Source organism: Photinus pyralis, unplaced genomic scaffold (assembly GCF_008802855.1).
Source record: "Photinus pyralis isolate 1611_PpyrPB1 unplaced genomic scaffold, Ppyr1.3 Ppyr1.4_LG8, whole genome shotgun sequence".
Taxonomy (NCBI): Eukaryota; Metazoa; Arthropoda; class Insecta; order Coleoptera; family Lampyridae; genus Photinus; species Photinus pyralis.
In genome coordinates this window covers 31,742,823-31,757,547 of record NW_022170819.1, presented here as the reverse complement: position 1 = coordinate 31,757,547, position 14,725 = coordinate 31,742,823, and the positions used below count along the sequence as shown (strand labels likewise).

The 14,725-nt window shown below is 43.2% G+C and overlaps 2 protein-coding genes across 3 annotated transcripts; one reads left to right on the top strand and one right to left on the bottom strand.

The window, feature by feature from the left end:
- Positions 1–87: 87 nt before the first annotated feature.
- LOC116179031 lies at positions 88–940 on the bottom strand. Its single transcript, XM_031498728.1, has 2 exons — positions 800–940; positions 88–748 (listed from the first exon to the last, which is right to left on the bottom strand). Exons 1-2 carry the CDS (start codon positions 869–871, stop codon positions 131–133), a joined length of 690 nt encoding a protein of 229 aa, XP_031354588.1. The 5' UTR covers positions 872–940; the 3' UTR covers positions 88–130.
- A 5,163-nt stretch (positions 941–6,103) lies between these two features.
- Positions 6,104–14,054, top strand: LOC116179633 (cytochrome P450 9e2-like). Of its 2 annotated transcripts, none has more exons than XM_031499437.1 (5): positions 6,104–6,427; positions 6,470–6,633; positions 6,679–7,007; positions 12,991–13,714; positions 13,770–14,054. In XM_031499437.1, the coding sequence occupies exons 1-5, from the start codon at positions 6,231–6,233 to the stop codon at positions 13,937–13,939; spliced, it is 1,584 nt and encodes a 527-aa protein (XP_031355297.1). In that variant the 5' UTR covers positions 6,104–6,230; the 3' UTR covers positions 13,940–14,054. The 2 variants fall into 2 exon arrangements, with proteins under 2 accessions (XP_031355297.1, XP_031355298.1); XM_031499438.1 differs by having other exon boundaries at positions 6,112–6,427; positions 6,511–6,633.
- Positions 14,055–14,725: the final 671 nt, after the last annotated feature.

Here is a 14,725-nt window from a genome sequence, read left to right as displayed (position 1 = left end):
AATCCACTTTTTCAAATTAATTAGCCATAACTTTACTGTTCAGATGGTGGAAACTAAGGGTGGGTGGTAAAAATGCAAACACACACGGTATGCCAAACAGTTATATTTATGCTGATTTGCGCGAAGCAGTTTATTTACAATCGAGTGAAGCGGTATTGTATTTGCGTCCAAATTCGCAAGCATATTGATATGGATACAACTCGTCCGTGAGTTGACCATTTGTTATTGCATTGGAACAGAAATAGTACAACGAGGGGTTGCCCCCGACAATTCCAGTGTCGAAAAGATTCCTGCAGATTGGAATTGGCACGGAAGTGCACTTATTGTTTGCTAACTTATTGCTGCAAAATGTTGTGACGGGATTGTAACCGTATTGCGGTACACCGTCCGTGCCGCAAGTTGCAGGTGTCGAAACGTTCGCCCCCGGAGGGCAGAAGTGATACATTTTGCAATCGTAGGGATCCGGAAACATTCCAGTTGTGGCGCATAGGAAATCTGGTGTCGTAGTCGGAGTGCAAGCAGCATCGCCGACGCATCTCCCCGCATTGCACACTTTACCGGCTGGACACGTTCCAGTGGTCGTTATTGTCCAGCCCCCTTCAGCGGTGGTGTTACGTTGACATCTAGCCGTCACTAGGCAAGTTTGGCAAACGAAGCCGAGAACTCCGGCCTGTTCACAAACTGCGGTCACATTTACTGCCAGTGCTTGATGGTTGAGGCTGTATGTCGTTATGGTAACGTATACCACCTGAAAAAAGAGTACGAGTAAGAGTCTACTAAACCTTATTAATGAACTTACAATTGCCACAATTGTCTTGAACTGAAACGACATCATTTTGTGAGACGTTGTACTGAGACACTGTCGTTTCATTGTCGAAGGTGAGGTAGATAAATGTGCTATCGGTATTTCGCCATTTTAGAAAAACTGTATTTTACTATCAAAGCGTAATACGAGTAACGGTCTTGAAGTGGTGATATCCGGATCAAATTTTTGTCGTAAGAGACGACTAATCATCGCTGGCCACGACGAACGTATAGCTCGTAGGTCTCTTCAGGGTGTTTGGTCTGAATGTAGAGGCCGTTGGAAAAGGTTGTACAGGAAAAATTATAAAATTCGACCAGGACTTTTGGCATTCATGATTTTGCAGTTCTTCTAGCCTTATGGATGAGAAATTCTAAGGAAGATTCTACCAGTATCGGGAACCGTGTTGAGAAGGGATCTCCCGAATAGGGAACATTGTGACTTGAGTGGTGTGATTCCATTGCGATGGTAAAGGATTTTGCGTAAATCGTAGGTTTCCCTGATAGGCTTTTCAGGTCGTGTCGCTTCTCAACAGTCCACGTTAACATTCTGGTGGTTGCTGCTGTATAGTATTTTCTGAGGACACGGCCACACCTGAATATATTCCCGCATTCCCCACGCAGGACCGTCTCTCTTTTCATGGTGGAAGCGGAAGAGATTTCCGTGAGATTGTAGAAAGCAACGTTGTTCGAACCGCACGAGAAGGACAAGCTAAACGCTCTTTTTCTAGAGCATCGGGATACGTTCACCCCAGGGGGAAGCCCACCCCATGAGCGCTACACTCGGCCGTGCCAGCCAGTCGCCCAGCCACCATACCGCATTAACGTCGCCAAGCAGCAGGTACTACAGGTGCAACTCAATCGCAATGCGAGTCATGCTGGGCGCCACCTTTTGCCATGGTTGCGAACTAGAAAAGCACTCGACTATGTGGGGATTATAGAAAATTGAATGCAGTGACCCACTCCCACGGATCGATGATCTCTTATATACCGCACGCGTCCCCGTGATGTCAACAATAGACTTATTACAGCCGGATACTGGCAGATAGTAATCGCACCAACGGACAGAAACAGAAACTGAGACTGTACCGGTACAAAAGAATGCCGTTTGGGTTAAGGAACGTCCCCGCCACGTTCCAGCGTCTAGAATCGGTCACGTAAAGGGGCGATTACTGGAGGTAACTATCTTCGCTTACCTAGAGGACACATAGTACTGTCCAAGGACGTAGAGACGCGGTCCTGACACGCTTAAAACAATGCCACTAGAACGCAAGAAAAAAATGCCACCTCGTGAGGGAACAAGCTATGTACATCGAGCACATCATCACTCTCCAACCGGTATCAGTGTCGATCCTGCGAAAACAGTCGCCATCGCAGAATTTCCGGTACCAAAAAACCCGAGAAAAAACCCCAAGCATCCCTTCATACAAACATGCTCGTGGTACAGACGATTTCTCGAAATGCGCCAAATCTTTAACCACGCTGGTAGGGGGACCGAAACAAGAAGTCGAGGTCCAGAAATTAGACACCCCTGACCAGTACACTCAACGCAAGTCGACCCCTTCATACCCCTTCGTCATCAGAGTCGACGCCAGCCAGTACGCCATCGGCGCCGTTCTCGCGCACACAGAAAAAGGAGACTAGCCGTCGAATTCGCTAGCCGCCTACAGCAGCGGAGCGTAATTACTCAACCACACAGAGAGAGGGTGTCGGCGAGGTCGCATTTTCGCACTACTAGTGCGAATTGTATGGGCGATAATTCAAACCAACCCTTTCTGGGCTCCTAGTTGGAGGAACCAACAAGCTGGGCCAAAGCGTTTCGGTAACGGGGCTCCTCGAAAGAGGGGACGGCTCCAATGCACGGCCTTATTGAAGGACCTAGATGTGGCTCAGCGATGGCAAGGGAGCGCCGGCTCAAGGGTCAAACCTCGGGTCAAGCGTAAGGCTGTGTCTGGGTTGTTGGACCAGGGGGACAAACTGACGTCAGGGACCCAGCGTCTCAGAACGAAGGGAAGCATTTCAGGGTCTGGCCCTTGAAAAGAAACCTAAAAGTTCTGGAGCATACAAAGTTTCGGCCAATCGCTGCGGCGGAGCTCGGGGTGGCCATCGTTCTGGTATTGCACCCCGATGTGGAAATCACTGAGCCTCAGTCGAGGTGCATTATGGCTGCATTGAATGCGGTTGTTGATAAAACAGGGGGGGGGGGCTTTCCTCGGCTAGCAGGGTTTCGATGGAATCCACAGAATGCCATTGTGGCCAAATGCGTCACATTGTGACGAAAGCGAGTACTCCGACTGCGCCATGTAAGGGAGAGAGCTTCACCGGACCAGCGAGACCCAGTGCCGTTCCGACGGAGGGGGCTCAATATCTCGTTATCGACCTCAAAGAGGCGTCGGGATTACTATCGGCGATCTCAGAGATCGAGAAAGATGTCGACGACCGTCGGCATCACTAGGGGAGGGGGAAACCTAGTATCAGTGACGGATAAGGTAACTTTCTTACAGAGCAATTTGCAGCACAGTAAGGAGGCGACCTGTTTAATAGGCCGGCAATTTGTTGTATAGCACACATGCGTATACCTCATACAAGAACCTTGGGGGACGAGTAAGAGGTCTGGGCCAGGTGGATTCGCCACATCGCGGAGGCAGGAGGTCCTCGATCTGACGTTTGGTTCCTTTCCAATATGGGCTATTGATCAAATTCTTTTCCAACTACACCTGTCATCTGGCATCCCACCGCGGACCCTGTAAGTATCGGAATCTCCCATCCACTGACTGGGACTGTTATGTGGCGAAACTGAGCGGTTGAATGGACGACCTTTGCTTTGTCCGAAAGCAGGACAGAGAAGATCTTAAGATCGCGCAGCGCAGGTATAAGGACCATATTCGAAGTTCTAAACGAGGGCCATGGAGGACCTTCTGTGGTCACATGGAGGATGTTCCTGAAGTTCAAAAACTCCTTTTGAAAGACCCGGGTCTGTCGGACGGGATATTTTCGGCTCTTCTGCAGAAGGGCCTGGAGCACGTTGCACCTGTTTAGAGCTTCCCTGGCTTTAGGGTATATCACCGAAAGCTGGAGAAAGCTAAGAGTTATGTACCTACCTGAGCTGGGTCGCGGGGGGGGGGGGGTAGCTCTGGAAGAGTGTCTAGATATCGAAAGTGCGTTTAACAATACCACGTACGATTCCTCTGAATGCGTTGACATTGATGAGTCAGTCGTAAGATTGATCCAAGGGCGTTTCGTACGCACAAGGATACGCGGACCATCTCGCTATCGAAATAACCATGAAAGAGTTAATGCAGGGGACTCTTGAACAGGTGCACTAGTCATGGCCTTTCTGTTATCCCGGAAAACCCCGGGGTTGTTTCATTTACGAATTGAAGGAGAGCAGACCTTGACGGGCTCACTCTTCAAGGACGTCAACTGAGTCTGACCAGGTCCGTAAAATATTTGGTCATCATAGACTTCCGCCTGACCAGGAAAGGGTTCAGAGACTCGCTTGTCTGGGAGTCATTGCAGCCCTCAAAACCACGCCTTTACATCTTCCATGCGACTAAACGATTGGGACGAGTAGAAGGATCGGGGCAGCTTTTGAAAGATCTTAAATAACTTGAAAACCGTTCATGCTGGGTATAGAGAAATGTGGTATCAAACAACGTAGATTTTCATGTAGATTTCAAAAATGCAATAAAATATGGGGTGTTCTATTTAAAATGAGAAAGTTGGACCGGAAACCGAAAGTGGAACGATCACGATAGTATTTTTTTTCGATAGATCATGAAAAATTATGTTAGTATTCAGATTTTCAGATTATTAATTAAAGTCTAAATATTTTTAGGTAACGATTTGCGTGAAACAGCCTGTATACATATGCAGTGACAGTTAGGCGGAACTGAGGGCCCTGGCAGTAGACAGGTTTCGGCCATGGCCCTTGATTGCAAGCGAACTCTAGATAGATTTGGTGAGTGTAACCTGCTGGTAAGCTTGATCTGGGTACCAGCGCACTGCGGAGTAGGCGGCAACTAAAGGACGGACCAGCTGGCTTCTGAAGGCAGTGGTCTTCGTCGGGTCCAGGCCTACCTTAGGAATTGCTTCCTTCGTTGTCAGAGCCAGGATTAAAGACTGGGTGATCAGTCAATTCCACAATCAGTGGCAACAAACAGGACCCTGACAGCCAGGGCAAATCTGGGTATTCTAAGTTTTAAAAGCAATATTAGGAAGATCACCGGTCGGGTGTCCTTACGGGATACTGGATGATCAACTATTATCAGCTTATTTATGTTTGAGTGGGTGCGGTTTCAGCCAAGGCTGCTCTACCAACCCAACCAACTATACATTTACAAATATCCATGCCTGAACCTGGATTCGAACCAGGGACATTTAGTACCGCAGTCCTGCTTCAACTTTGGCAAGGCAGATGACTCTACCGAGCAAAAGCCAAAAGGGGCTCGTACTACAATGTTTCCTCGCCAGTAATGTGTCATTTTCCTGACTTTTAAGTAAATAAACTAATGCGAAAGGTGGTTTTCAACACTTGTAAATGAAACTAAAGCAGTATACGTTATGCCTCAAAAAGCAACAGAAACCTTTTTCTGGCCCCTCCAATGTCTCTTTAGACACCCCCACTCCCAAAAATTGAGAAAAGGAAAAATTAAAAAAAAACATGTTAAAATTTGTCCACTAAATTAAAAAAACAAGTATAAATTGTGGACAACTCTTGTGCAGATAAAGCGCATTTTTTTAAACCGAAATAGCTTTTGTTTTGACATCACCAATGGATATATTTCTTGCAGACGTCTCAATCGCCCTTTGTGAGTACCCTCTTCCGACAATCCGTTCTTGAGATATAAGGGAATATACCCGATCACGATAAGAGGTCGAAGAGGAGAGCTATGGTTGGTAGAAATTAATTCCTTTCGTTGAGACCTTTAATTAGAATACAATGAGAGATGAAATTAATTTTTAACCCCCCCCCCCTCAGGCCCCGTCGCTCACTGATCTCGAAAAAAACCGCAAGGGAAAGTTATAGGTTTTTTAATTCTTAAAAAATGCGCGAAAAATATTGAAATCCGTTTTCGAGTTTCCACCTTATGTTTATTCACCCTGTATATGGAAAGCTAGCCAATAACTTTTTTGGAGGGAACATGTGACTGAAAAGAACAGGTTTGAGAAGGTCGACAATTATGTACGAGTCTATAATAACAAATTAGATACCTAGTTAGATCGCCACGCAACAGGAATTTCGCAACCGTCCTTGGCGTAACGCGTTTTGCCACAATGAACAACGAACTTGGCCAAGTGCGATTGTTTACATGGAAGTTACCGCATAGTTTCCCATCACTTTTAATGTAGTTTCATTATCTTCATATCGAACGATAGCAAAATAAAACTCTCGAGATAGTAATACCCGTTTTTAATAGCCAGTGAACATGATACTATTAATTCTAACAGGTCTGTCTCTTGCATTTTACTATTTTTTAATTAAACCCCTAAACTACTGGAGGGAGAGAAATGTGCCCTACACGCAAGGCGTGCCCCTCTTCGGAAACGCGTGGCCGGTGGTGTTCAGGCTACTGTCATCGGCCGAAGTTAATCAAAAGTTGTGCCAGACGCACGCGGATAAAAGGTAAGGGTGACCATTTCCAAATTGCCAATAAGACCCCTTTAGGTACGTGGGTATGCACAATTTCACCTCCCCAATATTGCTAGTTCAAGATCCCGAACTAATCAAGCAGATTACGGTTAAGGAATTCGAGACGTTCCCCGAGCACCGGCCCTTCATTCCGCCTGATGTGGATCCGCTGTGGAGCAAGAATCTCTTCGCAATGGAGGGTGAGTGGAGTTACCCTGCCTAATAGTCTTAACATGACATTTTAGGTGGTGAGAGATGGCACGAGATGCGCGCCACGCTCAGTCCGTCCTTTACTAGCAGCAAAATGAAAGGCATGTTTGTCCTCATGAGGGAGTGTTCGAAGCAGTTTACCAGTTACTATCTAAGGAAGGGCGGGATGGTGACTGTGGAACTTAAGGACGCCTTTAGCAGGTTTACAACTGACGTCATTGCCACAACCGGTTTTGGGATTAAGTGCGATTCTTTAGAAGAACCCAGCAATGAGTTTTGTGTAATGGGAGGGGAGTTGACTAATTTTCGGGGATGGAAAGGATTAATTTTCATGCTGAATATTTTCATACCAACCCTTGCGAAGGTAAGAATTTAAACAGCATACCTATACTAGAAAACTTTGCTTTGTTTACTCACACTTGACGATAACTTCTCTCATCTGAACACTACTTGGAAATCGACGGACTGCGTCTCCAATAAAACAACCAGGGCAGATTGTCCGAGATACACCGTGAACAAATTTACACGTTTTTTAACCGTGGCGGAACTCGCAGCGCCAGCAGTAGTTTGGTTTTTACGCTGATTTCATTATTTAAAACACCACCACTTCCGCTACACCATAATCTTTTTCTTCAAGAATTATCAAGTTACACCGCCAATCACAACTAGACTTGATAACGTCAACCTCGAAGGAACGCGTCCCGGGTCCCCACTTACGCCAAAATAATGCGCACATTGGAAAACACCTGCATCTTCTAATAGCGATAAGAAAATGTGCGTTAATTAAATTTCGCCTGATAATAACACTCTTTGTCGCAAACGAATGTGTCTTTTTTTAAATAACGCAAATTCGACCAGAGATAGTCCATTTCTGGCACCTTATGAAAATTGAATAAATTACAAAAGCGATAACATTTAAACAAGAAAATAATGCAAACAATAATTCTAAAAGAAAAAGTAGACATTGAGATAACAAATTCAAGTACAATAAACCAACTCTGTGCCTATTCGCAGGTAATCTTCCAGATGTACACTTAATAAAATTTAAATATTTTCTTATATAGGATGCCCCGTCATTATTCTTAGTGTTTAGACCGATAATGTCTACATGACGTTGTTTACGCAACAGGTCTTAAATTAAAGGTCTTAAACGTCGTTGGCTTCTACAGCTCTTACCAGTTTCTTCCACTTTACCTGATCCATGCCCTTCTTTTTAGTTACCCCACCCGATTCCATATTACCACATCTATCCCGCTTTTTTGGTTTTTCACTACTTTTTCTCAGTAGTTATACAGGGGGGTTCCTGCACCACTTCAAGGTAGCTCGCCACCTGGTGGTCACCTTAGAAAGTAGGACAACGTGACGTGGCGGAGACCTTGGAAATCCGAGTCCATTGACCCATTAATTTTCAATGCCACCCGAGGTCATTGCTCTCATTTTTGGGAATCAATTTGCATTTTCAATGTCATTAGAGGTCATTAACCCCATAAATTTTCGTCATCCGAGGACATTGAGCCCACTTTTTTACTAAATTACATTTTCAAGGGCATCCGTGGTCATTGACCGGAAAATGATCCATTTAGCCGAACCTTATTTACTATCAACATAAGATATATGGAAGGAATATTAAGACAGGGTCAAGGTGGAGCAGTCGTAGTGGGAAGAGGGAAGATATAGTCCCTGGCATACGCAGACGACGCTGTGATAATGGCAGCAGAGGTAGCACGGATGAAGGAAATAATGGGAAAGAAAGGAAGTGTGGTTAACTGTCAGAAAATCGAAGATGATGAGATTTGAGAGGGGGGGAGGAAAAAAAAGGGAGATAGAATGGAAATGGAGGCGGGAAAAAGCAGAGGAAGTAAGAGAAGTTAAATATCTAGGGTCCAAATGAGGCTAAGTAATGAGTAAAATGCTCAAATAAGGGAAATAATGCGACGAACTTTCGCCAGAAGCTCGCTCACTAACGGTGGCAACTGGTGAATGCTAGAACAAACGCACAGCAATTTCCCTAAGCGGAAACAGTAAATAACCGGATTCGGTAGCGATTTCTACAAGAAATCAAATGCAGGAAAGCCAGACAACCCCCCCCCCCCCCCTATATGGCTAGGAATTACAGTTCAAAGAAAAGTGTTATGGTGCGAAAACCAAAATTAAACGGTATGAACGAAAAATAAATTTACGGCAAAGCTTAAACTTACTGTACTGTAAAAAAGATGCAAAAGGGAAAAGATTTTACGTTTCCTCTAAATCCCCTCTAAATTAACCGCCAGGGAGCGAACGGAGGAAATTCCGGGACCGGTGTCAAAATTCAAATATTTTAAGGATAATCTCGATTTAATCGGAGGTTGTTCATTATACTTATCCAAATAATCGGAATGAGATCCTCAAATTTGGTAGTCCAACAATGCCCTTTTGTTCCTTGGAATGTGAGGTCAAGCGGCATAATTTATTATTGCGTTGATATTTCCTGCAACGACTGCACGACCTTGCCGGTTTAATGCCGGATTTTCGTATACCATTAGAAAAGTGAAATCGATTAATGGATCTTTCACTTACCTAAAACTTAACATGAATTATTCTCTCTCTTTTTTCCTGGCAAAAGGTGGCGCTGTAAAAACAAGTTAAATATTCCTACGGGAACGGTTGCAAACGGCAAGTTATATATGGTCTTGTTTTTTTAACAGGCGGCTCTAGAAATTAATCCACTTCATACTCCTACACAGAAATAAATATTTTCAAAGCACCTCTCTTCGTATCAAAGCGCACAACTTAAAACGCTACCGGGTGGTCATCATAAGGAGGGTAAACTTCAAGGCTGGAAACGGGTGCTTCGCTACACTAACAAAAAAGGGCGAGGTGGCGATAGGTGCGGGGAATAAGAGAGAGGGGAAAAATGTTTTTATAACAAGAAAATACCTTTTTAATGCAATTAATAAATATTTTTTTTATTCTTCATATGTCAACTTGCCCCTCTCTGGATCATCAGCTTTAGAAGAACAAAGAAAAGAAAAGGTTAAAAGAAGAAAAGAAATAGGGAGGGTGAAAATTGATAGGTCACGACTCACGAGTAATCTATGAGCTGATAAGGTAGAAAAAATATTGAGATAATAGCGAGGTTTTGGATGCGGAAATGCGGTGAGAGGGAAGAAGAAGTAGAGAAAAGAATAATAAAGGAAATGCAGATTTTGTAGCGGGAAAGAGGGATGCATAGAAGACATGCAATGGGAATGTACAGAGGTGGAAAGACCAAGAGAATGCAGGATTGAAGTGCTGGAAGAGGGAGGAAGGAGAAAGAAATGGACAAGGATGATTTTACAAAAAATTTTTGCTCACTGCTTAACTTTCAACCTTGAAAACGCTAAAGCTCTTAGAATCGTTAGAGCCGGACGCGATTAATGTATGCCTCCAATGCCTGAATCGTAGCCGGCTCCATTTAGACTTTAAACCTTACGTAGCCCCACAAGAAAACGTCTAGAGTCGGCTTCAGTTCTTGCACAGCGCACTGACAATAAACTTTCATATGAATAAGTACATAAATAAATACTTAACAAAACAATATGAAAGCATAATCACCTGTACAGTATAATGAAAAAAACATGATCCATATAACGGTACTCTAAATAACTATAGAGCAACCCCACGCTTAAAATAGCAGTATTATATGCATAATGAAAATAACAAATTACAGCTGCACAGCATGATTGCTGTATATACAGAGCGTTCCGTATTTTTGCATACTGAGATTCTTTCAGTTGTGAGAGGTGTTGCCTAACCGTAGAGGTATCTTACCACACATTCTAGAGTCTAGACAATCCAGAAGTGTTACGACGCTGTAACTGCCCTTTCACAATCATGTTAATGTTAATGGTAATGTTAAGAGGTAATGGTAATGGTAATGGTAACGCTGTTCACAATACTGTTAATGTTGATGGTAGAGGAAGTTCCCCCACTCAAAAGTGACAGTGTTTTATGGTGGCGCTGGAGGGCGCAACGAAAAATAAATTGTCTGTTTAAATTCTTTGATTTGATCTGTGGTTGTTTGACGGGCCGTAAAAATATAACCTTTAATTCAAGTTTAGCATTACAGTTAAGGGTTTCAGCAATTTCAATCCAGGCGTTGTTCTTTTTCTTTATGTCTTTAAAATCGCTGCGTTGTTTATCGTAGAGGAATGGGTATTGTTGTATTAACTCCAACAGTAACGAGACGTCAACAACCATCATTGCACCGAACGCAACAGCAAATAACAAAAACCAGCAATTGCACACGAAAACAACAAGGCAAACGAGAAACTCAAACGAACTGCAGAGCTTAAATAAATATGACGCGATGGGTGACAGTTCACGCGGTCAGCAGTCAACACATGCGCATGCGCTGCATTTTACCGTAGCTGCAATTCTATTGGAGGCTGTTAACGCCGATGTTAGTAGATCCAGAAAATTTCTGGACCTTAACATTACCATCTTACGTTAACATTACCATTACCATCATTGTGAACGCTTTGCTTGTAATGCCATTATCTGGAGTTTAACATTCTAACATTACGTTACCATTACCATTAACATTAACATGATTGTGAAAGGGCAGTAAACCTTCTCGACATTTTACACACTATACACTCTAGAAGTCTAGACAATTTAGAAGCAGACTCCATAGACTCTGGGCATCCTACAGACTCTGCAGACTTAACAGTCTGTATACCATCCCGATACTTTAGACACCAGATTCTTTAGATTCTCTAAAAACTCTGGAAACTCTAGACACCCTAGAATTCTGTAAACACTCTAGACATCTTAAAAGAATCGGTTTACTGAATATATACGTAGAAAAATATGGTTACCTTAAGGTCGCTTTACATACTGCAATTCTTTGTGCAATACAGTTGCAGCAAGTTTAATTGCAAAAATACTGTACATGCAATAATTATTGCACTTTGGTTTTACACGCGGCAATTTTCTTTTTGCAAGAGTTTGTTACCAACATTCGCATTTAAAATTGAACTAAAAGCTTTATTCTATTCAAAATTCATCAGGTGTTGTTATAATTCTGAATGCGTTTTGAGTAAAAATGAATACACTTTAATCGAAAAAAGGCAGTCGCAGCTTCAATTTGTGTAGTAATAGTAGTAATAATAACAAAGTCTAGTTTCAACGTTTGGGAATTCTAGAACCTGTTGTTGTCAATACTTTCCCCCAAAATATCACGTGCAAGTGCAATAAAAATCGCGCGCGACCGCTAACCTGCAATTGCAAGTGAATTGCCAAAATGAATCAGCTGTTTCTCAAACGCGCATGCTTCTGGGCAAGTTTTATTGCGTATTGCATGGTCTTGCATGAAGAATTGCAGTATGTAAAGCGGCCTTTATTTTCAGTAAACCAACGGTATAGTGATAGCCCTGGGTCGTCGAACCTGAAGTACTGTCTACTTTGCTGATCCAAATGGTTGGAAAAAACAGTGAATGCAAGATCCTTGGTCTCGTAAATGAATGGCTTCTTTGATTTTCAAGTTCCAACACGATTACTGAAAATTACGTAACTTGACGATACGCGTCAAAGTTTCAGACGGGCAAAGAATTACGTGAAATTGTATTTTTAATCCATTCTCCTTTAGAATGTTACGATAATTTATTCTCGCGCGTATAACATATACACTATTGTCCGCACTTATCATAATAGTTTCCAATATGCGAAAATTAAACTTATTTATAGGTCAGGCCGCTGTTATCTTCATTGGTTAAAATTTTCGCCATTGTTCGAATTTACCGCAATGGTTTTTCAACCGAAAAATATGCCCTTAAAGTCAACGTCATTAAAAAACTAATTCGAGACTTGTTTCGTGTTTGTTTAATCGTACTTTGCTACTGAAGGCGCATTCAACTTTGTAACATAAAATAAAAAGCCAAACCCCACGATTATCTGCGAGTGATCGACGAACTAAAATCCACCCTGCGCTAACTTACTGGTATTCTACTTAACTTTTTTAACCACTCGACGCGAACGGTAGCGTGGTTTAACGCGCATTGCCTCACGGTCCCAACTACTTATTCTAACTCTCAGATCATGGACGGATTAATCATAGTCTGTAATTCCTAACCATCAAACTCGTGTTCTGCAAAGAACCATGTTCATGGAGATTTGCCCCTAACGCCCTATGCTGAAAGTCAAGAGCTAGAGCCCCAGGACCTTCAGGGTTTTCTGCCCTCATTTGCACTTACCAACTCCTTTACTGGATTTTCCTCATACGCTCTGTGGTGCTTTCCATTATTCCATTCCAATTCCTTATTGTGGAATTCTGACAAGCAATGAATTTAGTTTGCAATGTTTGGTGCAAAGAGGTTGCCTTTTTTCAGGTACTGAAGCTGCCCATGTTCAACAAGTCTGTGTCAGATTTCTTCCGATCAATCGTAAGCGACACCATTCGGACCAGAGAGGAACAAAACATCGTGCGTCCGGACATGATCCACTTGCTGATGCAGGCTCGCGCGGGACAGCTAGATCGCGAGAAGGACGCCTCGGTGCCTGAAACGGGATTCGCCACCGTCCAAGAGTCGGAGGTGGGCAAAAATTTCCAGCAACGCAAAGACGGCATAACAAACGACGATATCACGGCGCAAGTTTTACTCTTCTTCTTTGCCGGATTCGACAGCGTTTCGACAATGATGTGCTACGCCGTCTACGAGTTGACGCTTCAGCCGGAACTGCAGGCGAGGTTGCGGCGAGAGGTGGACGAGGCGTTTTCACAATGCGGCGACGATCTCACGTATGACGTTCTGATGAGCATGAAGTATTTGGATCAAGTGATTTGTGAAACGTTGCGAAAATGGCCGTCGTTCATTGGGACCAATCGAAGATGCGTCCGCCCGTTCCTAATTCAACCGAAACGATCGGGCGAAAGTGTGTTGTACTTAGAGTCCGGAAGTGTCGTGTCCATTCCTATCTTCGCCATTCAGAGGGACCCCAAGTTTTACCCAAACCCTGAAAAATTTGACCCTGGGCGTTTTAGCGAGGAGAATAAGAACAACATTGTTCCGTACACGTATTTACCCTTCGGCGCTGGACCTAGAAACTGCATCGGTAAGTATCCGTATCGAGAACTATTGCTGTTATTTAATCTCTTTTTCTATTACAGGTTCTCGATTTGCTTTGATGGAAGGAAAGTTGATCGTCGCCGAATTGATTCGAAAATTCGAATTTGTAGTCGTGGAACAGACAAAAGTTCCGATAGTCCTTAGCAAGACAAATTTTAATCCCATACCCGACGATGGGTTTTGGGTTGGGCTAAAGCCACGCACGTTGTAAAGCGCAATATCGTTGTAAATTGTTTCTAGATCGTAATCATAAAAGTACAACCATAAATCGTGAATGTAGTAAGTGCAAGTTGTAGTTTCTTATGATAAAAGCGCCATTTCGCTAATGTATTTTTAAATAAAGTAGAAAATCCTTTAAAGCAACACAACTGATCTCATTTTTTATACTGCGGGTTAGAAATTGATAATAATAATGAGAGATGAAAGCAAAATTTTGAATGACAGAGCAAGTTCAAACATGTGGTTCAAACTTCATTAATTAATCAAAAATACTGACAACAATATTTGCTGTCAATATTTACAATGGATGGATTTAGACAAGAAGAACGTCGTAGACGGAGCTATATTTTGCCCTTTCCATATCAAGTACCTTATATCAGTCATCTTTCATGGACCGCCTTTTTCGTATCGACCGCCTTCTCCTTACCGACCGCTTTGAACGTGCGAGAGGCGAACGGGCACCTTTCCCATTTTCCATAGGCCGCCTTTCTCGTATCCATCGTCTTTTTCGTATCGACCGCCATTTACACCCGCGAGGGGAAGGGACACTTCTCGCATCTTTCATAGACCGGCTTTTTCGTATCGACCGCCTTGTACACCTGAGAGGGGAACGGGCACATCTCGCATCAATAGACTGTCTTTTACGCATCAACCAACAATTAGCATCGACCATCTTGTACACCAGAATATAGAATAGTCTCTAATAAAACCAGTTAAGGTGTACTTATATCATGTTTCCAATTGGTAAATATATATCTGTACATAATTTACACATGAA